Source organism: Micrasema longulum, unplaced genomic scaffold (genome assembly GCF_059751315.1).
Source record: "Micrasema longulum isolate JH-2025_06_02 unplaced genomic scaffold, ASM5975131v1 h1tg000575l, whole genome shotgun sequence".
In the NCBI taxonomy this organism is placed as follows: Eukaryota; Metazoa; Arthropoda; class Insecta; order Trichoptera; family Brachycentridae; genus Micrasema; species Micrasema longulum.
The window spans coordinates 229,473-256,697 of NW_028277771.1; the positions used below are offsets into that span (position 1 = coordinate 229,473).

The 27,225-nt window shown below is 33.1% G+C and overlaps 1 protein-coding gene across 1 annotated transcript; it reads right to left on the reverse strand.

The window, feature by feature from the left end:
• Positions 1-361: 361 nt before the first annotated feature.
• Positions 362-24,826, reverse strand: LOC148280496 (uncharacterized). The gene is made up of 6 exons (XM_088228282.1): positions 24,764-24,826; positions 23,929-24,041; positions 19,888-20,104; positions 5,543-5,683; positions 2,555-2,779; positions 362-1,674 (listed from the first exon to the last, which is right to left on the reverse strand). The coding sequence occupies exons 1-6, from the start codon at positions 24,797-24,799 to the stop codon at positions 1,537-1,539; spliced, it is 870 nt and encodes a 289-aa protein (XP_088084408.1). The 5' UTR covers positions 24,800-24,826; the 3' UTR covers positions 362-1,536.
• Between the last annotated feature and the right edge of the window lie 2,399 nt (positions 24,827-27,225).

A 27,225-nucleotide genomic window follows, 5' to 3' on the forward strand; every position in this document is an offset into this window, starting at 1 on the left:
GTATTTGCCCACACCTGAGTAGGTTGATAGTGGGCGATCTTTTTGATCTACCAAAAGAACCTTATGATTCAATTTTGAATTATTAATACATTGAAGAGATGGTTTGTGGTCTCGGATTAGGAGGGCCGAGGTTAAAACCCCGCTTCACCACATCTCGTTACTTATTTTTCGAAACGCTTATTAACGACCAAACGGTCCAAAACAAAAATGGTCCCAAAATGTTTCCTTACCTAACAAAAATGAGCCATACACGCGTCAGTTTGAGTATCCACCTCTAGGTGTGAATAGGAAAATAATGATAATAATAAAACACCCAATATAAAATATATACCAGAATGAGTGAAAACCATTAGAAAATAAGTCATTTTCAGCAAAATATATATTTATATAAATTAATGTCTATAACAGATAAGTTTAGTTTAGTTTAGTATATTCTTTACAAAAGGTTTATTGAATCACTTATAAACGCCAATTAATTACATTTATATAATACAATTCAACAACCAGTCAATTAAACTCAACAAATTAATAAATTCAAATCAACAACAAGCTGAAATCAATAAACACGAATCGAATGCCAATATGTCATGTCCTGCAAATAGTCTTCGACTCTATAGTAGTTTTTTTCTGAACAGCCTGTGCTGAGTTTCCAGACGTACCTTGTTGTAGAGTCGTATGCAGTTTTAAGCAAAAGATTTTTTTTGCAGTCTAGTATTGGCACAGCTAGTTTATCGTTATTTCTTGTGTTGAACCTGAAATGAACTTGAAATCTCTGTTCCTTTTAAAGTCGTAAATATTGTTGCGTACATATCAAGTTTCACAAATATATTGACATGTGACTGTCAATATATTGTGATTTCTTTAAACTTATCTCTAAGTTATTTTCTGGGATTCATATTGTAAATTGCTCAAACAGCACTCTTCTGCAGCACAAAAACAGAATAAATATCTGCAGCACTTCCCCACAGCAGTATACCGTAAGACATAACGCTGTGGAAGCAACTGGAATAGACTTAACTGTTTCTACATCAGTGAGATGTCGAAACTTTTTAACATCGTAGACTGCAGAACTAAGTCTGTTCGATAAACCAGTTATATGAAGGCCCCATTGAAGCTTAGAATCTAATTTTATGCCTAAGAATACAGTAGTATCATAAAGATCCTTGTAATGAAATAAACATTACACTTGTAAAAAAATACAATAAAAAAATAAGAAAATTGCTGTCATATCATCAGGTCAGTGTCAATTATTTTACTGAGGTTTTGAGTATAAACTGCTATCATTATTGTCCATCTCGTGGTATAGTGGTCAGCACAGCGCTGGTTAGGATATGAAATGGATCATAAAAATTTAAAATAAAATTATGCATGTTACATGGAACTAGAATTTGCACCGCTTTTGACATTGATTTGACTACGTGGGCACCAAATATGATATTTTGCATGGTCGATCACAAACACATTGTGCATAGTAAGCATTGGCATTGACGTTGGTCTGATGATATATTCCATCCTTACTAATGATTCCGGTAGCGATTATTCATCTCCTAGTTCTTCTTCAATGATTACATTAACCTGTTTCTTCAATTTGTTTGTTTTTTTTGTCAATTCTTCAAATCTTCCCTGGCAGCACCAACTTGGGATTTTGGCAGGACAAGCCTTTAGTCTTAGAACCTTTGGAATTAAAACAACAAAATTTATTATTTTTGAATAATATAGATAGCAGGAGAAGAAGTCGGTTAGTACAAGGGATATACATAAAGAAAACTGTATTGCTACTACTTATACAGAGATTCGAAGTAAGTTCTTTGAAATAAACTAAAAAGCTATTATATTCCATAATATCAGCATAAAAGAGTTATATGAAATAGTTCAATATTACAGTACCATCTTGTCAACCGATTTAAATGCTAAATTTGTTATAAAACCGTCACAATATATGGAAAATAAACCCGAATTGGTTTGTCAGAACTGGTTTCAGAGATACTAAAGATCCCAGTTTACGCATGCGCGGACTTGTAAAATTCATAATTGGGAAACCGTCCAGTTTTCCCAACTTCACTAAAATCAACAAATGGAGGAATTGAAACATAGGCAAAATGGTGAATGTTACACAATGTGTAAAGTGGCCACATAAACCAGCCAATCAGGTCATAAGCCCTGTAAATGGATAGACTTCCACATTCCCTTTTTTAAGGTATTCCCCATTCCTGTTTTAATTTGTTAATCATGTTTTATCTTTGGCCGCGCAAGCTCGTGTAATCCGGTAGTAATACTTTTGGCCGATAGAGGCGCAACTCGCTTCCCGTATGGAATATGATGTAAATTTACTAACCCGAGTAATATTATTACTGTTTTTGTGATTTATTTTTTCCTAATAATAATATAACATAAAACATTACTTTTGATGTCAAAAAAATATGGTAAGCAGCAAATAATCGGTTATTGGGAGAACTCGCCCCTGATGCCTATGTGTATTAATATCTCAATGGGTAGTTTATGTTCTACAGGACTAAAATAAGCCGACCATGTGATATAAATATGCAATATTTACCTCGATTAGTTCCTTGGTTTCCAGTAGTTTGGCAAACATGTTGAGGCTAGATTTAGTGATGGCGCCAGCGCAGGCGCAAACAATTGCTGAATCGTCATCATCATCAGATTCACTCAATCTAATGATTATGTCCTTCAAACTGTCGGGCAATTCGCAGCCGGGCGTTTCTAGAACTTTCTCAAAGATTCCGTCCATATCACACTCTTCAATGTCAGATTTGTCGAACTAAAAAAATGTGAAGAAATATTACAAACATCTAGAATCAACATTCTCAATCAGAGTTTTTTTTTAGTCTGTAGTATTATTTTTGTACGTTATGCGTTAAGGAATTACTTGTTTAAGAATTGCTGTTATTTTTTATAAAACAATCTAAATAAACAAATTACACTATCTCAACTCTTCCATCTGTCGACTTTTGTGAAGTAAAGGATTAAACTCTGAATAACTCCCTAGGGTGGAAACCCAGCCTGTCTGCAAACATTTGGACATACTCAAAACATTGTTGAATTAACTAACTGGTATAAGAATAAGTATAAAAATTGGAAAATTGTTTTCAGGCGATGCCTAGTAGGTGATTTGGTTCAGCCGGATGAATCTCACTCACATGTTAAAGCATTCAGCTCCTTTACTTCACAAACGTCGACAGATGAAGAGTTGAGAAAGTGTGGATGTTTAAACATAGGCAGAATGGTGTGAAGTGGCAACTAAACCGGCCAATGATAGGTCATAAGCCCTGTAAATGCTTACATAAATTCCCTGTATTTTACCGTTTTTTAAATACATATATATCTTTATCCCTATTCTTTCCTTGGTTTCTCTTTCTCTCTCTTTCCAAACTCATTATTTGATTCCACATTCCTCATACTTTAATACGTATGACAAAATGACAATTTCGTAACTTTATATGTGCAAGCCTTGCCTCCCAATTATAAGAAACGCGGCTATTTTTAATTAATCGGGTTTTTATAATGTATGTATGTTTTTGATATTTATTTTCGCTTTTTTAGTACAAATTTTTGACGAATCTGTTTTTTTGTGGATTCAGATCAGATAGATCAACAACTGACCAAATATGTACATTGAGGATCATACTGGAAAAATACGCTGGAATATAACGTTGAGACCCGCCACATGTTTGAATTTAAAGCGGCATATGACAGTATCGGAGTTAGAACCGTCAGTAGGGCCGCAGTTAGTCACATCTTGCTGGAGGGTGTGATTCTTTAAAATGCTGCCCAGTTGCATTCACAGCTGACTAGTCCAACTTGTTAGCGTTCACGTCATGAACCCCAGGCAATGGGATCACACTCATACGGTGTGATCACAGCAGATAACGAAAGGATGAAAGTCGAGTTTCTGGCGCCTGTAAACCAGAACCAACCAGCTAAGGGAAGATAACCCCAACAGAAAAATCCACCAGAGAAGGCAACGGTAAACCATTTTGGTCATCTTTTCCCAGGAATCACTGTGGCGAGTACATCCAATAAGCAGTTGTCCTGGCTACGGAGTAGCGCGGGAATGACATGTTTTCGCTGCAGTGATCGCCTACGTCGGGGGGCCCTTATAAGGCACCAGAAGAAGAATAATGACAGTATCAAGAGGTCGAAGCTGAACGAGGTAATGGCAAATTGAATTGGGGATTCCTAAAACACAATGCTTGGTGAAGGTCCAAAACAGCAAATCAGATCCATTCCAGAAGTACAACGGTCTAAGGCAAGGTGATGCACTGGCATGTCTGTTGTTTAATATTGCTCTAGAAAAATCCATAAGAGATGCAGAAGTAGAAACAATATGCCTATGCAGATGACCTAGCTGTAATATTCAGAACTATTCCGGGATGATTTATTAAAGCTAGAGATAACTGCAAGTGATATGGGTCTTAAAATAAATACATCTATGACTTAATATACGTTGGCAAGAAAGTCACAAATAAACTATGCACTGCAGGCAATTGACGTTTGGTCACACCACATAGACAATGTCAGCTCCTTTAAATATTTAGGTACTGAAATTACTGATGATAGCAATTATAGTACCGAGATTAGACCACGGTTATCGGCAGCAAATATATGTTTTTATAGATTGATTAAACATCTGGGATCTAAATTGCTCTCTAGAAGAACTAAGACCATTATTTAAAAAACTCTCCTCAGACCGGTGATTGCATATGGTGCCAAATGCTGGGTGTTATGACCAAAAGAGGTGAAAACATGGTATTGGTATTTGAAAGAAAAATATTACGGGAGATATTTGGTGCTGTCAATCAAAACGGAGTGTGGAAAAGACGGTTCAATCATGAATTGGAGGCACTGAATGGCGAACTCAACATTGTACAATTCATAAAAATAAGCAGATTACAATGGTTGGGCCATGTGCACAGAATGAATAAAAACGTTATTTACAAAAAATATTATTTATACCACTCCAAAAAGCAGACGAAGCAGGGGCAGGCCAAAATTAAGATGGCTGGATAGTGTGGAAAGCCTGGCAACAATTGGCCTGACGAACTGGAAAAGAGCCACAGGGTGCAGGGAGGAATGGAGACAGATTCGGGAGAAGGCCAGGGCCCACAACGGGCTGCAGCGCTATTGATGATGATGATGTTTTTTAGGCTAGAAGATATAGCTTTTAGCAATAAGTCAGCCAAAGTACTTATTACAAACTAAATAAATCAATGCCTACACTTCCATATTACCTTCTCAAAAATGTTTTCCCTCTCTGTTGCAACGAATTTCTAGATATTTAAATTTATTCATCAGTTCGGAGAAATACTTTGAGCTGGACGCACGTCAGTTTGAATTGTAAAACTTTTGAAAAATATAAGGCGGGAAATGGGACTGTTTGAATTCATGCAATACCTAGCGTCACGCGTCGGCCGCTAGTTGGGCCTTTAGAATATACCATAAATGGATAGCGTGGTTTTGCATTCCCCTATTAGCTTTCTGGAATTAAATATTTATTAATATTATAAATTATATGGCTTGTTACCTCGAGGGGATCAAACGGGCACCCAGCAGCCATCATACCGATTCGAATGGCGTATTCGGTAGCATTTCCACAGAGAAAATTGTACTCATTTAAAGCTACCTTTCGTGCAATGGGGCAGTTGGATATCGAGCTATCGGCAAGCTGAAAAAAAAACAGTATTTATTTCATAAGGTTATTTAACAAAGATACATACTACTAAACGTATAAAACATATTGCTTTTTAAATTTTAAATATTACTTGCTCTACCTGTTATTCTTTCTTTTTTCTCTGCTGCATAGACATGTTTTTATACTTTTAAACTACTTTTAATTACTTATATTGTATATGTATATAAAATCAATATACGAGTATTGCTGCTCGTAAGAGTAATATGTGTCATTAATTTTATTTAATTTAATGTTTTTAAATTCACTTAAATTTATTTTCTTTTTTAAAGATTCTTTAAAGATTATTCTCATCGTTTTCTTTGAATCCCTTCAAATATGTATGTGAATATTTATGTTTTTTCTTTTTAATTTTTTTTTATTAATTTTAATTTTTATTTTTACATCTGAGCATGTTTTTTATTCCTTATTTTAATTCTTAACGTTCAATTACTTTTACAGATTTTCTTTATTTTTTACCTTAATTTTAATTTTTAAACAACTTCAATTTATATTTTTTTCCTTCTTTTTTTTTGTACTTTAATTAATAACCTTACATATAATTACTTTATAATAAGGAAACTTCACTGGTCCATTAGAGTTAAGTCTAACTGTGTAAAATATAAAACTATGTAACTGTACTGTATGTTTCCTAAATAAAAGAAAATAAAAATAAATAAATACAATTTGAAGGTATTCGTCGATACAATTTCACATGCGTATAATATATCTTTAATGAAAGAATCGCACAAAATAGATAAAATTATATTTGTTATTTTTTAAAAAATATTATTAGATAATTCATTTATTAACCCTTACGGATTATTACATTCATTTGAGAAAAATAATATATATATTTTGATTCATAATCTGTTGTTCAAACCTCGTGTGTTACGTGTAATGTCCGCCAGTGGTTGTTAAGCGTTCTTAAGGACGATTCTTAATTTTTAATTAACTATCAATTCAATAAGATATCAAACTTTAATAAAAACTGTCAAACTAAAAATTAAATGAACTATCAGAAGTTTCGATAAATAAATTACTGTAAACATTTATATTTTTAAAAAAGTATTTGAGGTGTCCTCGGCACGGGTAACCCCAGTGAGGTCACATTATTTTTATTATTAATTATAGTTTGTAACATAAAAAATACGAACTTATAAATAAAAAATTAAAAAAAATATAGCGATTTCAAACATTAGAGAAAAAGAGATTGTTTATTTTTGTTCGATTTAGTTCGATTTACAAATTAATTCGGTAAATTGAGATTTACGAATTGTTAGGAACAAAAAAAAACTAATTAGAGGGTAATAATGGAGAGTTACGAAAACACCTCACAATTAAAAAAGCGAGTACATTGATATTCAATCAATTTTGAAAAACCCAAATAAGCAATTACTAAAAAAATCCCCGTTAAATCAATAAAAATAAATTTAATTTAGAAGTTATTAGATTAGGTATAATATTTTATGTGTAAATGTGACGAACCGTCGGGATCTTAGTAATGACTCATGACTTATGATGTATATAATACAATAATACAATTTAATGCCAAATCTAAAAGACTCAAAATATAAAACAAATTTCAAAATTAAAATTTATGCGCATATAAATAGTGTAGCTAGAGATTTTTTGAAATATATGTACATGTAGATTAATAAACGTAGTACTTTATATAGTTGGTACAATTATTATTTATATTTTTATGTATTACATTACTTTATATTCGTTTCTTATTATATATTATACTATATTATTTATGTTTAAGTAACATGTATTCTTGGCACATACATTTACTTTATATTAGTATATTTTATTTATTTATTTTATTTTATTTCATTTTATTTGGGATTTTTACAGCTATTACATAAACAAAATAATTAGAAAAATCTTAACAATACTAAAGCCAATTTAAAAAATCCACTGTTAATATAATGACACATAATATATAAGAAAAGAAGTTTAGTAATTGTATTTGTGTGACGTTTGTATTCATGTGTATGTGAATGTGTGTATGCGTGAATGAATGAGGGAGAGGATACATGTGCGTGTGGGAATGAAAGAGGGAGAGGGTGCGTGTGTATGGGTGCGTAAGTATGAAAATAATATATTTGCTTAAAACTTGTAAATTGTATTAAAAATGGTACAATAAAGAGCTTAGTAAAAAGTTAGAAACCTTTTTGTTAAAATTCAAATGACGAAATGATATAAATTGTTTTTTTTTTTTTTTTTTAAGTAGGTTAAATTTCAAAACCGTATTCTGAAAAAAAAAAAAGCATTTTATTTTTTAAATTAAACTGATACACATCGAATGAATAATGTGCGACGAGTCCTATACAATACGGTAGGTAACCACAAAATGCAGTAAATACGAAATAATGACAACAATAAAATAAGGTTTGACAATACGCGAACGTTAATTCAAAACGAACACACAAATGCATATTATATGCACCTACATAATATATAAATAAGATTAACATATAAGTTTAATAGAAATGATTCGGATTATAAAAAATCAGGTGTCACAAACAGTTGGCCCGCAGTACGGGGATACATAATTATATTAAAAGATCTTCTCACTATAAAACTTATATATGTTCAGGGATAGAGAGCAACGGAGAGGAGGATGCGGACAAAGACAATTTATTACCTATGGCAGTTTTGATAAATTTAATATTTTTGGTAAATATATCTATTTCGTTAAATTTCCTGTTATACGTATCCATAATACGGTTAATCGTAGCGTTTTTTGGCGAATTTGTTCTGCATTTAGGTATGTGGAAAAGTTGTGTATAACGCGTTTGTCTCTGTGGTACCTTTGTATATTAACGATTATTAATTTCTTTCATTTGATTAGCTAGGCATTTATTTATAACTAAGTGGCTTTAGTTTTTTTTGTTATTGTTTTGGTAGTATAGAACTACTTATACTTTAAAAGATAAAAAAAATCTCGATCTTAGAACAGGCTGAGCCATGTTAAAAGAAGATTATCCTAAACAGAGAACACTCCGTTTTCATTTTCTATTTACTAGTTTTATATAGATTCCCTGTTATTAAATATGTATAATTATTTTATGCAATAAATTTATAAAATAAATAAATCAAAACAGTTTATATACATATATATAAATGTATGTACACATGTATGAATATGTTTGTGTGTATGTGTGCATAAGGGTGTGTATGTATGTGTGTGTATTTATGAATGTAAATATAAAAAGGAGCTCTGCGCTGGTTTGGATATGTAGAGCGAATGGACAGCGAAAGAACGGCTAAGAATATTTAGAATGCGAATGTTGATGGATGCAGAAATAGAGGAAGACCTAGAAAGACATGGCATGACCAAATCCAACAAATACTTGAAGATGGACATGTCAAAAGTCGGAATAATCGGCGCGCGTGCATGAGAAGATGTATGAATGTAGAAGAAGCGAGATCTGTATGCAAATATAGAGTTATGTGGCGTTCTATCCTCTCTGCCCACCATTACGGGAAAACGGCGTGACGGTTTTTTGTTGTTTTTGTTGATATATTAAATATCTTTCCTTATTTTTGTACATTTCCTTATTTTTGCTTATTCTTTTTTCTTTTAGTTTTTCTAATGTTATTCTTACTTTTAATCTAATGTTTATTTATCTCTGCTGCACTTAAATGTTTTACCAATAAATGTAAAAACCCGTAGGGCCTATAAATAAATAAACCAGGTAAGTGCCCAGACCTCCATATTCCGTTCTTAACAATGTTTTTCGTGTCTGTTATAATATATCAGCACAAGAGGATTTACATAAGGACTTGTCAAGAGAGGCAACATTACACATGATAGATATAGTAAAGGCAATAAAAGGTATCAATGATAGCAGGACACTCTTCGAGTGGATCCGAAGGTCTGTTGACGAACGACGACAGTCCGCCTTCTGGCGAGTGGTGTTTCTGTGGTTTCCGCGAACTGTTACAGAATGGTCGGTGGTGGGGTGGTGACGGCTCGGGGGTCTTATGCTGGACTCATTCGTCTTCAGAATCGTATGCGACTTCCGTAATTTGACGAGTGACAAGATTCTTGAACCACCCATACGAATGCAGTCTATAAACCAATCCAAAGCCCCAAAGCACTCGACATTGACAATCGAATGCGACATCGTAATTTCAGCTGTCAAACTTTCGTCTTGTAAAACGCTTGGCATTCATGTTTGAATGACGAGTAGGCATTTTTGTTGTATTTTAACATAAAATTTACAACACTGTTCAATGTTATGATGGCGTATCAACAAATGTGCAACAAATATAACTGTACCCCAAAACCATCCAATTTAGCCCTTGGTGGATATTTTATATTTTGCCCAAAGAGTCTAATCTATGCTCAGCCCTTAAAAAATATATTACAGTAGATTTATGTCACTAACTTCCCTCAGAAGCTTTAGTCACTAACTTTACTCAGTGGCTTGTCAGAACCTGTCAAAGTGCGCGTGTAATTTGTTGCGGGCCAATTACGACTCTGTGTTTTTTAATATACTGCTCGATACAAAGACAAAGGTAAGTTTTTCTTGTTGCATGATATAGAAAAAGGTTTTCAGATTATTTTCTGTTCATATTATGTGCTGTCAGTATATTAAATCAAGAATTATGACGATCGGCAAATAATCCGCATAAGTTGAGCCTCTGGGTTGTCAATTTTACCCAAACGAAAAAATATGTCAGGGTTGTCATTTTCTAATTTTAATGGTTAATTTAAATAAAATTAAAAGTATTATGAAGGTTTTGCACACATTAGGTATTTTAGATTTTCCAAAGTATTATCATTACTGTGGATAATTTAATTTAATTCTACTTTGCCTTTCTTATTTAATTTTAAAGTGTGTTTTTATATTCCTTATATTGCGTTTAATAATTTCTGAAGCATTTCTCATTTTTCGCACGGTATATAATTTGTTTCAATATTAGATCATTTTTATTATATCTGGAGTTAATCAGCCTCCATTTTTATCCCCCCTTAAACGATATTTTTTCACTTTCGTAGCTATGGACTTTTTTTTTATTTATTTTTTTTTTTTTTTTACGCTTCCACTCGTTTGCGAGTGATTTTGGCTCTTGGAAACAAGAATAAGAAATTTAAAGAATATACGCTTCAGTGAACGACAAAAAAAAACCCATACCCACGAAAAAATATAATATAATGTGAGGTAGTTAAAATCAGTATGAAAGAGTTATGTGACAATAAAATATTATTACTGTATAAAGTAAACGTAAACATAAAATGAAATTTTGGGCCAAAAGTAAAGAGGGACATTCAATTAGACTTATTAATTAAATTATGCAAATAATATTTAACAAATTCAAATATTTTTATTATTTGTCCTTAAGAATTTAGTCAGAAGTAAATAAGTATCCAAATCATTCTGGGCTAGTAAAAATTTTACGTTAAGAGGGAACGTATTATATTCTTCACATATATTTTGAAGGAATTCGCTTCTTTCGTAGAGGGAACAGTCAAAAAACAAATGATCTAATGTCTCATCGTCATTTTCACAAAGACACATTGCCGAAGTAAAGACACCTATTCTCGATAAATGCGAGGCAACGAGACAATGTCCTATTCTCATTCTTGATATTAAAGAGATGTTCAATTTTGATTGCTTTTCGATTTTAAACCATGGTGTAATGGGGATGGAGCATTGAATACTCTTATAAAACAACCCAGTCGAGGAATTCTGCCAGAAAATTGTCCACTCAGATCTGATTTTATTAATTATAGTTGGTACACAATCATCAGTAGGACGACTAAAGGAGTGCGGGATGCTTCCATGAAGGCATGCTTCCTTTGCTAGGTGATCAACTCTTTCATTTCCGGAAATTCCGATATGCGAAGGAATCCAACATAAGGTCACCTTGAAATTTCTCTCGAACGCAAAAAATATAAGATATTTCATTTCACAAATTAGTCCATCATTACTACCATAAATTCCAGATTTCAACTTTTTGATCAGACTAAGGGAATCAGTAAATATTATTGACATAGGAATCTCAAGGTGTATAACTTCCATTAAAGCCTATTTTAGTGCAATGCACTCGGCAGTAAAAACTGAGGAATCGGAAGGCAGTATGAAAAGTCTACTTAATTGAAAAGTTGGAATATAAAATGCCGCACCACATCCTTGGGCTGTTTAAGATCCATCAGTAAATATAAATGTGGAACCAGGCCATTTTTCTTCTATATTCGCCAAGAATGTTTGGTTATTACCTTGGTGATTCAATCGAGCAAATGATTTATCAATACTTATATGTTCTTCTATTTGAGAGGAAAATATTAGTGCTTTCAATGGAGTAGAAAATATTGGCAAGTTGTCCCTGGGGTAAATTGTAAATACTGACTGAATATACTGCATGGACGAACACAATAAAGGAATAGATCTGCGAGCGTTTGTTTCATTTGTCATCTTTTGAGTTAGAACTGACAAGGATTTTATCAAAGGATGATCCTCAAATTCAATTCGTTTCAAAACAAATTTTATTGCAAGATATTTCCTGCGCAGCAACAATGGCATTTCACCAGTTTCTACCTGTAGAGATACAATGTGAGGACCTCATTGCTCCTAAAATTAAACGTAAACTCTTTGACTGAATTTGGTCTAATTTTTTCAATTGATATTTTGGCAAAGGGTCAAAAAAATAACTGCCATAATCGAGATGACTACGAATCAATGCTTTATACAACATTTTTAAGGTCGACGGGTGAGCCCCCCACCACACTCGAGACACGGCTCGAAGAATGTTAAGGTTCCTCTCGCACTTTGCGACAACCTCTTCTATGTGTATATTCCATGATAATTTCCTATGGATAGTCATACCCAAGAATTTCACTGACTGCTTAATTGGGATCGGTATTTCCTGAAGTTTGATGCATATATCCGGCATTTTATGTTTATTGGAAAATATTACTAATTGACTTTTTGAGGGAGCAACTTCTAAATAATTACTGCTCAGCCACAATTCTAGATAATGCATTATTGTCTCCATTTCGATCGCACCCTGCGTTATGTTTTTATGGTGGAGATAAATAACAAAATCATCAGCATATTGTAAAATTTTACTCATACTTGGGAGGGAACTATGTAGGTCTATAGTATATATGTTAAACAGCAAAGGGCTAAAAACTGAGCCTTGTGGTAGGCCCTTATAAACAGTACGCATAATCTTACCAGTAGGGGTTTCAACTACTAGCTCTCTCTGGGAAAGCATATTGAATATTATACGTGATAATTTTTTTGGAATACCTGACGTACAAAGCTTTCTTTCCAGAAAAGGGAGGTTAACGTTGTCATATGCACTTGCTATGTCTACAAAACACGCAATAGTGCACATTTGTGATGTCTTTGCAGATTGTATATCCACGTATAGTAAAGCAATGTTATCTAGACAAGACTTTGCTTTCCTGAAGCCGAACTGAGTGAAGGGAAGGAGGCGTTCAGTTTCAACATGCCATTCTACTCGAGCCTTTATCATGTATTCTATAATTTTCAGCAAACAACAAGATAACGCAATAGGGCGATATGAAGAGCCTTTTGATGAGCACTTACCAGGTTTCAAAATTGGAATAATAAGTTGTTGTCTCCATTATGTTGGGACCACAGAAGAATCGAGAATATTATTATATAATTTGAGAAGTTCAACGCGAAAGGAATGTGGGAAGTGTCTTATCATTTGATAAGAGATAAGATCTATACCAGGAGTAGAGTCTCGTGCATGACTGATAGCTGAAGACATTTCTTCCAGAGTAAATCTCCGAGAAAGCCAACTTGGTGACACAACTTTTTGTGCTTCCGAAAATACTTCACATTCTTGAGGAACGTACGGGGGAGCTAGTTTATTTACAAAATCTTCAATCCAATCAGTAGAAGAGCTAGACAATGATGATAAGCACCCTTTGAATCGACGTACAGCACTCCAAATTTGAGAAACAGGTGTTTCTGGTGAGAGTGAGGAGCAAAACTCACGCCAACCTTGACGTTTTTTGCGCTGAAGAGTTCTTTTAGCTAATGCTTGAAGTCTCTTCAGTTCTAAAAAATTACCCAAAGACATGTTATACCTATACTCACGCATCGCTTTTTTCCTATCAGCAACTATAGTAGTTTTTTCATCATCCCACCATGGGGGACACTTAACTTGCTTACGTTTTGCCGTTTTCTTGGGGATAAGTTTATCTGCAACTGAGTACACTTCATTAGTTATAAATGATAGCATTGAGTTTGTATCTTCGAGTTCAAAAAAAGGAAAGCTAGCCGCTTCCAAGGCAGTTTCAAAATCTTTCCAATCAACCTGTCTCAGATCGTAACCTCTTGGCTGTCGGTTCAGATAAATTGAGTGTAAGGTTCGTTCGAAAGCAAGAATAATTGGAAAATGGTCACTTGAGTGTGAGTCGTCTAAAACCGACCATTTAATTAATCCCGCTAAGTCCGACGTGCAAATAGATAGGTCGACTGCGTTTTGATTCTGTGTGGGGGGGGCAAGACGGGTAGGTGACCCATCGTTAATTATGCATAAGTTAAGGCTATTCGTAAAGTCTAAGATAGCTCTACCACTAGAATCTGAAAAATTACATCCCCATGAAATTGAATGGGCGTTAAAATCCCCCAAAAGAATAAACGAAGATGAGAGCTTTGTAGTAATAGAATCGAAGTACGAACTATCAAACTGCATTTTTGGAGGGATATATACAGAAACAAAAGAGATTCCCGATATATCTATTGCAACAACTTGGTAATTTATGTGTGTTGGTATGGTGATGTGAGTGAACGGAATTTCTGATTTTATCAATAATGCTGTTCCCCCTCTACCATCAAGACGATCGTGTCGAACCGTCTTATAGCCAGGGATATTAAAAGTAAAATTTGGTGGAAGCCATGTTTCTGAAATTGCAGCTATGTCAACATTATGTTCTTGAAGTAATGATATAATTTCGGATTTGTTTGAAACAGCACTTCTGCTGTTCCATTGTAATATAGTAAATTGTTTTGAGTTAAGTATCCACTTCACCGCCATTTTTAATATTATGAATTAGAGAGTTAATTATAGGAATAAATGAAGCAGCGTTGGACGGTTGATATGAATTAGGATTTGATATCAAAGTAAGTAGAAGTTTAGCAATAGAATCAATTAGACTAGAAATATTTGATGGAACAAGTTCTGATGATGTTGAATTCGATGAATTGTTTTGGGAATAAGCATTATTTTGAAGAGCACAGCCATCCGCAGGATTGGACGCCTGTCCATTCCGATAAGAGAGAAATGATTCATGTTCCTTTGAATTCCATGCCTGAACATGTCTTGATTTACAGCAGTGGACTTTATAGGAGGCGAAACCATTGTGATGGGAGTTGAAACGCGTTTAATATTTTTGGAAGTTTTTTCCGCATAGCTAATGGCAGATGTGGGATGTAAATTGGAAGCTTTCTTGTACGTCACATTACCAGCGGCCATTGTATGCTTTATATTCTTTTGTCGAGTCAGTTCTGGGCACGAAAAACTAGAGGCACTGTGCGAGCCATTGCAATTTACGCATTTAATGTTTTCAGTCTGGCATACTTCTCCGAGGTGAGATTCCCCACATTTGTAACACCTAGGGATCGATCGGCATTGTGTTTTCGTGTGGCCAAAGCGGCAACATTGAAAACATAAAATAGTTGGAAAAATATATTGCTCCACTTTTAAAGAATTATGAAACAAATAAACGTTATTGGGTAATGTTTGCCCCTCGAAAGTCAAAACAATCGACTGAGATGGTTTCAATGTCACAGTTTCACAAGATTTATCTTTATAATTAAGACGTCGAGCCTTAATTACCTTACCACATTCATAAGGGACCTCGATTGACTCAATAATTTCTTCAATTGTAAGATCTGTAGACACACTTTTTACAATACCTAATCTGGTTACTTTAAATGACGGTACATAGGCTTTCAAGGAGTTAGTAACGACAAAGTTTGATGTTAAAAAATTGTTTGCTGCAACGGCAGTCTTAAATGTCAAGGAAATTTTAAATTTGTTTTCCACTCTCACACCTCCTAATATAATGTTACTAATTTTGTTGGTATATAAAAGTTTACCAAAAGTGATAGGATGAAGGGGTTTCGAAGATTCTTGGTATTGAACGAACACCAAGAATGGGCCAGAAGCATTATCCGAATAGGTAAATGATGGAGAGGAAAGGTCGGGAGCAGGGAAAGGAAGTTTGCATGGTTGCAAATCAGGGGAACTGGGTGCCCTGGGTCTTTTTCTATGCTCAAGATCAGGAGGATCCCCAGGATCCTCCATACTTAAGCCTAAAACAACGAAAATGCGAAAAAGAACGCAGTAACAGAAATTAAATAAAAATAAATAATAATCAAAAATCGAAAACTTGTCAAACGCTCCTCCCTCGATGTCGAGTTATAACTTGACTAATCCAGTACAATGCACCAAAGGAATATTGTTATTCACACAAAATTGTACGCGCTGATAACAAAACACACATAGCTATGGACTTTTTTTTATTTATTTTTTTATTTTTTTATACGCCTCCACTCGTTTGCGAGTGATTTTGGCTCTTAGAAACAAGAAAAAGAAATTTAAAGAATATACGCTTCAGTGAACGACAAAAAAAAACCCATACCCACGAAAAAATATAATATAATGTGAGGTAGTTAAAATCAGTATGAAAGAGTTGTGACAATAAAATATTATTACTGTATAAAGTAAACGTAAACATAAAATGAAATTTCGGGCCAAAAGTAAAGAGGGACATTCAATTAGACTTATTAATTAAATTATGCAAATAATATTTAACAAATTCAAATATTTTTATTATTTGTCCTTAGGAATTTAGTCAGAAGTAAATAAGTATCCAAATCATTCTGGGCTAGTAAAAATTTTACGTTAAGAGGGAACGTATTATATTCTTCACATATATTTTGAAGGAATTCACTTCTTTCGAAGAGGGGACAGTCAAAAAACAGATGATCTAATGTCTCATCGTCATTTTCACAAAGACACATTGCCGAAGTAAAGACACCTATTCTCGATAAATGCGAGGCAACGAGACAATGTCCTATTCTCATTCTTGATATTAAAGAGATGTTCAATTTTGATTGCTTTTCGATTTCAAACCATGGTGTAACGGGGATGGAGCATTGAATACTCTTATAAAACAACCCAGTCGAGGAATTCTGCCAGAAAATTGTCCACTCAGATCTGATTTTATTAATTATAGTTGGTACTAGCTATGGACTTAGATTCCGAAATAATTTATAATAATTTTAAAAATTGATGTCCACTGATTTTAACCTACTTTGTTGTTCATTAACTATATTCCTGAAATAGTTATTATTTCTCACAGCAAAGGCATAAATGTTTGCCATTTCGAAAAATGTGTGTACCTACCGATATTAAAAATTTTAATTTAGGTAATTAAGACTAGGATTATTGGTATGTGTACTTAAATAAAACATTTCTTTAAATAAACAAGGTTTATTTATTTTTCTTAAGTTATCAACCAGATTTTGACAACCCTAAGGCCTTTAAATTGCTTGTATGAAAACAAATAGAGTTCGGCGGGTAAATTTGCTCAATTGTTTTTAGACGAATATTTTATTAGTTAGGCAATGAAAATATGTTCAAACGACAATTTAGACAGAAACACCATATGAGATACAGTTCAACAAAGAATTGTTGCGGGCAAACATGGACGAACATGGAGGTAATTTTGCCCGACATCAAAATTTTAAATTTTATTACTATTGCTGGGCGCTTTCTGCATAATTACATTCAATTATCTTTATTTAAATAATTACACATTTTATGGTACTATCTCTCATACACACTAGACGTAGGTGAGACCCTGTCACCGAGAGGATACGTGTCACTTGATCTGCATCACCAAAGTGACCGAATCTTTTAAGTAGTTCAATTGAACGAATGTGTCTTTTGCTCACTCGGTTCATTTCGCTCATCATATCTCCGCATCTTTCGCATCATCGAATCATTTGTGTCTCCATATCTTTCGTGTCTTTCATGTATCTAGTTCATTTCGTTATTTCGTTCGCTCGAGCCAAATGCGTACGAGCGGTGAATCAAACTAATCACTCTAAACCTTTGGCTGGTTTGTCAGCATGATTTTCTTTATACGATTGATAATATTGTTCTTTAGATTTTATAATATCACAGACCTGTTAGAAAACAGATAAATTATTTTATTTATAAAAAAAACGTTATTTTATATATTATCGAAAGTTATATTTCATGCTAGGTTTATTTATTTTTTATTACTTTTACAATTAATTTTTAAAATCCCTTAGAGGGTTTACATTTTTAAAAATTAGGTTTTTATATTTATAACGTGTGCAGTTTTAATAAATATTATGAAATAAACTAAGGCAAATTAAATAAATATACACAAATATTTTTTTTTTTTAATAAATTATTCGGCCGCTAGCACAAAATGGATAACTGACCTTATAAGTTTTTCCACAATTAGGTTGTTATTTTTTACATTGTTTTATTTATGATTTTTTTTAAATGTTATATCGTCCGACTGGACTGTTATTCTGGAATTGATATATTTTAATCACTTCATCATTTTAAGTAACTTTTTTTAAATGTTGATTATCATGGTTTAACACTGGCACAGCCTAATAAGCTATTAAAAGGTTATAAAATATTAATGTTTTTAAAATGAATTAGTAAAATTGTTTCTGTAATTATTTATACAGCAAAATATATAATCCAATAAACTCGAGTGAACAAACTAACCTTTTGTTCAAATTAGAGGGCATTAATGAAATACGAATACCTAATGTTTTCATCTCAACGCAAATAATAATAATTTATAAAGAAGCACTTTTATCGCGACATTTCATAATTAGTGTCAATTAAATTTCAAGTGAGACGCGCGGGAAATAAAGGAGAACAATGAACAAAGCGGCCAGTTTAGGCATTTGGGTACCTACTATGGATACAGAGTGTATATGTAGGTATCTAATCTACCTACTAACCACAGAAATAAGGACACAATCTCGTTCAATGAATGAACGAAACGAGCTAGAGATCCACAAGACACAAAGATATGAAAGATCCAAATGATTCAAAGAGCCATTTAGTTCGCGAACTAACTGACCGAGATGAAAGAAACATGTCTCTAGTTCAATGTTTCTCGTTCGCGAACTACACACCTCTAATACACACATACACCCACCATCTCACTCTGTTTTGACTGTTTCGACACATACCTAATAACAAATTTACTCTTTAATTGGGATGACATTAAAATGACGTTTTTATACCTATAAACTATTCTCCATACTTGTTGTTTTAATATGTTTGTTGTGTTGTATTTTGTTTCCTTTATAAAATATATAAAATAGTTAAAAAAAATAAGCAGAAGTCTGAGAAAAACAAAACGTTATTAACCGTTCATTTAAGCATAAAATGTATTCTTGTAATGTGCGAATCGAAAAAGATATCATAAGACCTCTAAAACGGATCCAGGTAAGTGAGTGGCTTTAAATTGAATTAATTAGTTTTAAATAATAGTATATATGGTTTTTTTTTTTAATCGTTAAGTGTAATTTACAATTGTTTTTTTAGTTTTTTTTAACTGGTTCAAAGTATTTCTAATACCAAATTGTCATTTTTTATTGATAAATCTATAACTGGTAATATTTCATTTTTTTATAAAGTTTATATTTTTTAGACTTTCTTAATTTTTAAATTATAATATTGTTTTATATGTTCTGTCTTACTTATAATTATTCTTACATGTTCAACTCGTCTATCAGTGATGTGTTTGAGAAGGATACTGTCTTTCTTCGGACATATTGCTAGACGTGAGCCAGACAATCTAGAAAAGGCAATAATGTCTGGCCGAGTTGAAGGTAGGAGAAGCCGGGGTAGAATCCCATATAGATGGACTGACCAAATAAAGATGGCTACGGGGCTAAAATTTGATGAGTCAGTACGTCGGGCTGAGGACAGACTGGAGTGGAACAGACTAATTGTTCATGGTGATCACGATCCTCAGCATTGAGAGACCGACTTGGAAGAAGAAGAATTCTTACATGTATGTATATTTAACTGTATTTGTAACTAATATGTAAAAGGTACTAAGTGCCGTTTATTTCAATAAAATAAAAATAAAATAAAATAATTACATGGCATATCGTTAAATAACTTACCTTTTTGTAAACACAGCTTGGTGATACAGGAGACACAATGCCAGTAAACCTGTCGACTGCCCAGAGCGACAAGGAAAGCAGGAGTCCATATCTTCTGTTCCTGTCTTTTTTGGGCATCTGGCGAGCTTCTTTGGCTAGTGAGATTAACTCCTTTTTGAAGTCCTTGGCAGCGTCACTGATACCTCGAGGATACGTCCACAAGTTCTTAATGAGAGAGCTAGAAAAAAAATCTGTTTTTTTATTTCAGTTCTTCGATCATCTGATACATGAAGGTAAGGCGATCGGTCTTGCGCTTTAAGTACCAGCTCGAGAACAGTAAAATCTTGCATTGAAGGGATCCTAAAGCCCACTTTCCACCCGCAGTTGTTATAGAGACCTGTGGTAGTAGACTCTAATAATTTTTCAGAATTCGCAAATCATCTGATATCCGAAAACCATGAATTTAATCAAGAAACGTGTGTAGAAATTTTGCATGTCAATAAAAATGGTTTTCGTTTAGAGAGTTTAAAACGATTAGAAATTAGTTAACCCATTAATCAAAAACTTCAATTAAATTTAACTTCGAGTCCTCTTTTAAAACTATTCCCGTTATGATTTATTTTATCTTTTTTCTCTCTCTTTCATTCAATTTTCTGTCTCTTTCATACAATATTTTATTATATAAATAGCAACGCGTGTAATTATAAGTTAGTTAAATTCCTGACGATGAGGTAGTAACCTCGAAACCGGTCGAAGTGTAATTAAAAAAAATTAAAGTGGTTTATACAAATTTATAAACAAATAAGTGTAAAATGTCATACCACAAAGTGAAAAATGTTTTTGATAACAATAATATAATATTATTTTTGTTCACTTATAAAATAAAATACATTCTTCATCATTAGAAAAAGTTACAAAGAAGTTAGGTATTCTATTTGATGAAAAACTGAGTTTTATTAAACATATACAAAACATTACAAAGAATAGCATGAGAACCTTGGGATTTTCGATACGGGATTTTGCATCTTTAACTCTTAAAAGACTGTGGTAAATAATCCCTTTGCGCGCGGTGATGTAACATCGTGTTACCACTAGTAAAATACGGAATATTCAGAAGTTCAGACATGAAAAAAATGAAAAACATGGAAACATACTGTTTAATAATTCGTTTTCCATAACTTATGCTAATAAACATATAATTTAGCCCCGTTATAGCAAATAAATTAAAAATCACAAAAACGCCGCTCATGTTACGCGCGTGCGCCCCCTATCATTGTCATTAACCAACTGAAGGCAAAATCTGTTTTAGACGACACCCGCCGCAGAACAGCGTCTCTGTCTTTCCTGTTATGACTTATATCTTTGTGCTCTCTCTTGTATAAGGTATATGACTGTATAGATGTGTTGCTAAATTAGCGGACATTCATTCTTCGCGTAGCAAGGATAAATATTTTTTGAATAAACATTTAGTATAGTTATACAAATTTTACTTTCCAAGTCGGGTGTGAAAATGTCCATTTGAAGATTACAAAAAATACGAATTCATCACTCAAAAAAATAAGAGAGATATATCAAGTCTTGTGTCCTATGTCGACTTGTGTGACATCACAGCCACACAAGAGTTAAAAATAATGAAAACATTGTATATTACCCTAGTGCGAAGTCAACTCTAATATAACTCAGTCAGGTATACGGTCACCATATTAAAGGGTTCGTGTTAAGGACATCGAAAGAGTTCAGCATGAATTTTTGCGTTTTATCAATTTTAAACTAAATGTACCGATTGTATATATAAATTACACAATATACTTAAATTATTATTCAAATATCCTAACATTAGAAAACAAACTAAAATTAAATGACTTGCTTTTTTTATTTTAAATAATAACATCGATGTTTGATTATTGTGAACTCATAAATTTTATTAACGTGCCAGTGTCTGGTAGAGTTACCCGATGTAATATTCTGTTTTACTGCTGTCTATCATCGAGCAATTACAGCTTGAATTCACCAGTAGTACGGATGCATGTACTTGCGAATCAATATAAATATCTTGTTGTATATATAGATCAAAACCAAAAAGGAAAGACCATATTAGTCAACTAGTTAAACGTATCAGAAAATGTATATGCATATTGACTAAGGAACATTTAAACAATCAATAATTTAAAAATAGCTTATAACTTAACTGTACAATCTTTGTTACAATATGGTATTGTTGGATGGGGTGGTGCATATGCAAATATATTAAACCCTCTTCAAATAGTACAAAGATGAATAATGAAAGTCATTTTTAAGAAACCCTCAACATTTAATACGGAAATTCTATATAAATTATTTAAAGTTCACACAGTAGACACTATTTATAAAATAAATTCCATCATACAAATTTACAAAGAAGAAAAAATAAAATAATTTGAGATAAATAAGTCACTCAGATATAATATTAAAATCCCTAAATTCCTCACAAGTCATGGTCAAAATAGCTTTGTCTTCAAAGGTGTCAAAAATTACAATAATCTCCCCAATGAACTAAAAACTATTAAAACAAATATATCAATAAATAAATTCGAAGTAAATTTAAATAATTTTTTTGAACAAGTGTAGAAACTGCTTTCAATTTTAATTAGTATGAATGTATTATTATTTTTTGTTTTTCCTTTTATATCCTTTAAGCTTTTATTTTTTTTCTCGTTTACTCGTATATTCAAAATAATATAAAATTCTAATAAATAAATAACTATAACAGTGTAAGTCACTCCAAGCACAAGAGTTAGTCTTTTTTTTGGAGAGCTACAGTTATAACATTTACAAGATGTATAAAAGTAGATTTTTTATCGATTAAAAAAAACATGTATCATTTTTGAAATATATTGATTAATAATAATTATATTTTTTTACTAGGAACATCGATGTCTTTAACGTGAGTCTTGTAAATTTAAAATGCAATGTAAATGTTCTGTATCAGATAGAAGTTAATATTCTGTTTATATTGTATTATAATATTATGTATCTAGCTGCTAAAAACCCTTTGATTGTATTTTGTTTGTACGTTTGTATTTTATTTGCTTATCTAATTTTTATTTTAAATATCTCATACACATTTTTCTTTCTTCTACAGCTTATATATATATTTTTTAAACCAACTATACTCTTAAACAGTGCTCCATAGAATTAAAAATAGTTCAGAAGAAGCAAAGAATCATATTTGAAGACATCGGACTTTGTCCAATAATTCTCCCACTATACCCTACTTTCACCACGCGCATTCGTGAGGTCGCAGCGTAATGTTGCTTGATGGGAAGAAAAAAATCATAACACAAATGTAAGGCAAAAAAAGCAATCTGTTCATTTCTCTAAAATTTTATTTTGCACGCGGAAATATTGATTTACACAACAGAGTTGATAAGTAAAAGGTGGTTTAATAAGAGTAATTGAATTAACGAACTTTAAACTTAAAATATAAAACAAATTTTATTGTATGTTTTGAAGATAATGTCGGTCAAATGTCCACCACAGAGTTGTTTGATCTGAGATCCAATTTTCATTAATTCTCTCATTAGATGAGCAAAGTAGGGTAAAAAAATTTACTACCCTGGCAACACTAACGAAATTTCCATTTTGTTTCTTCGACAATCTGACAGATGGAAAAATAATTCAATTTTTAAGTAATGCATTTGTTATATACACATTCATTTGCTAATTACACATGAAATGTGATTGCATCCTGTTTCTTTAAGATCCTAGCTGTATTTCTGCACTTTAAAAGGACACAACACGGCATAGTTGAATTCAAATCCGGAATTACGTACTGAGCGACGTCTACAAAGAAACTAATGGGTCAAAACGTAAACCTACTCATTTATGAGTAGTTGAGTCGCCTTCTGTTTGATGCGCGTATGCGGTTTCTGGACTATTCTTAATTCTATGCATTGCTCTATCTTTTATTTCTTTATATTTTTTTTTTCTAAATTTTACGTTGCTTATTTACTGATGTTTTATATGACTTCAGTGTATGTAAAGTCCTTATGGGCGTGAAAAATAAAATTTTCAATTACTTACGGAATGTCCATGTGCGCACACGGGGATTCAGGACAAACCCGGTAAGAGGAGCATGATGGGGATGCGATGTGCGAAGATGATGATTCCGTTAGTGACACACAGCAGAATACCACCTGATAACACAAAAACAAGATTTTCCTCAATGATATAATGATGTCAGAAACACAAGATTATAAACTGATGACATAAAAACAAAAATATTTAATGACATTGTAGGAACCAGAGAGTGAATGACAACAATAATCAAACACGCGGACCTATATAATGGGGCGCAAAGAGAGAAACAAAACATGTTAGTTTTATTTATGAACTCCCTATACTTAATAAATATGTCTGTGACAAATCACGTCGGGGTCACTCGTTTTTGGGATGTATGTTAATTTGGATTACTTGAATTTAACTTAAAGGAAGCGATTACAATACAGTAACCCCTCTTGTTAACTGGGGCTTCGGATGCCTCCACTGCCATCCTTAACCCAACGTCCTGCCCGACGCCGCTGTCTTCCAACAGCCCGTAGCCCGAAGTATGGCCGGGTGGCCTGCGAGAATATTTGTGTCCTTTCCGCCTTTTCCGTCGTATTGATGCATTTCATCTCCGCCATCACAGCCGCTGAGGTCTTCATCCGTAGCTCTGAACAAGGGATCGCGTTACACTTCTCAATACAGGGTCTTCACCCAAACTTAACCACCTAACTGAATTGAAAGGTGCCCACTCCCGCAACGCAGACGCGCTGAATGAGAATTACTTCAGTGAGAAATGAGAAGGTGACTCAGTCCTCCAAGAACCGAGTTAAAGGTCTCGTTTAGGTATAGCAAATATAAAAATACAACTTACCACTAAGCCTCCAAGTAATATATTTATTCCAGACATGTTTCTATGAGAATTGCTGAGAACTGTGGAAAATGATCCAAATAATTTCGTTTATATATAACGGAATAACGTTTGCTCAGTGTCATAATTATTATGATTTACACCCTTTAAGTACAAAACAAAAATCATTACACCTTTAAAAGTCATTTCTATTTTGATAAATTACCATCATTCAAGGTTAATTGAATAATCGGATTAGCGATCAATATCTTTTACATTTACTAGGGTAATTTATTGCGTAAAGGGAAATATTTGGTAATAAGCTGTAAATTACAGTAGCTGGCACCACCTGGTTACATAGGTTTCGAATTTACTGTCAATATCAGGTGCCTTTAAACTCCCAAGTTTTTAAATCAAATATGTACCTAGGTAATTTAAGACACGGACTTTAAAAAACGATTGGTCTATCGCAGTGATGGGTAACCTTTTTAGTGTGTCAAAATTTCTACCGTCCTTTGTACATGTGAAACATTAAACAAGAATTTCAATGGTCTAGATACATTTGACACTTATAGCACCCGTTTTAATCCCCATACATTTTTTCACATACTGCTATCCTACTCTTACCATAAAATTACGTATTAACGACTTTTCTAACATGTGCAGTAGGTTTGCATACTCTCGCATTCCAAACGCGATGCCCTTCTGACATTTCTTCAGCCACCCGCGCTTACCCCATGCCCCACGACGCCCCTTAATTTGTCCTCCCCTTACTTTTGGTCTTTATAAAGCAGATGTCTAACTCCAGAAGTCAAAGTAATCCGGCTCATCTTTTAACTATTCTGCTTACCTATCTTCTAGGTACTTTTTGGTAAAGACACCTACTCAGGGCTCTTTTAGCGAACCAGCTTGCTTTCCTTATCTGGAACTCTTTGGTAATAGGTTACGCCTTGGCTCCCATCCTATACGGTCATATTATATAGTCAGCCTTAGCTAACCTAGTCACTTACCTTATGTGGTGCAACTGGGTTCTTTAGCCAGACATATTTGTTTTTTTTTCCATTATAAACAAAGATAAATAGTTGCTGACGATATTATGACTGATGTTGCGAGACGATAGTTGCTGTCCATGTGATGGCATCACTGAGCAGACTGTGGAACATCTTCTTATATACTGTCCAATGTTTGATAGGCCGAGGTGGGAGCTTGAATGCAAAATAAACACTCGGATTGCTACGACTAATAACCTAGCTGAGCTCCTGAACTGTAATGATACACGAAGAGAGACTGTTCGATTCATTACAGGGACGATCAAGCAGGCTAAGTTATTCAATAGTGGTATCTAGCTCCTTTTGTTTTTTGGTGTCCAACTTTTACGATTTCTTTTATTTTTATTTTTTATTATTTGTTAATGTAATATTTCTAGAAATATTTTGTTTATTCTGAATCTACTTTATTTTTATTATTGTAAGTCTACGGTGAAAAATGTTGAAGTCAACGGAATATAATTTAAAGATAAATGTATTCGATAAAACCTTGCACAAAACAAAAGCAAGGTACAAATAATTTGCAACTACAAAAAAAAAAAAAACAAAGATAAATAATACAATAGTGTGACACTAGGGTTACCCGTGCCAAAGACAATTAACGAAATACTTTAAAAAATCTATTTTTATATGTGAGAATAAACAAAAAAGACTAAATAAACAGTGATACTTAACAAAATGTTCAGAAAGTTTACATTTAATTTTTGTATACCTATATTATTTACAATAAAAAACGTACAATGAAATACCAAAAACATAACATTAACTATACATTTGTGGAGCAGTTTATTTAATACTGGTTTGGGCAAAGAGATAATCCATTTTACTTCTACTCAGCTCTACTATCCATTTTTTTACGGCCTTTTTAAACTTTTTATCATTTTTTATTGTTTTAATATACAGTGGAAGTAGGCTATAGATTTTAATTCCAAAATAATTCATATCCCTTTGTTCGAGAATGATATTAGTATATATTTGTTCAAGTTGTCTACGTGTTAAGGATCAAGTGATTGTATGATTTGACCAACCAAGATCATAGTAACTGATCCCTAGTACCTACTCAACGAAATACGAATGCTGGCTGTTAGGCCCTTTCGCTAACTTCTGATTACGGTGCAAGACATCATTTACTAGGAAGAGATGGTTTGGCTGTCTGAGGCCAAAACAGGCCATCCGTAGCCATAAATCAACCCCGTGTCGTGAAACAATAACTCCGCTACCTTCTTATATGACCTGTCGTTGGCTGGTTTATGTGGCCACTTTACACACTTTTATTTATTTATTTTTTTGTTTTTTTACAATAAATATGATAATAAAACAGAGTATTAAAAAAAATTGAGCATAACTACATATCAATAAAATACATATTAGTAGAAAAATAGTAAACAAAAAAACTCCACAAAGGCATGGCCTGTTCGTTGGTACACAAGAAAATGATAA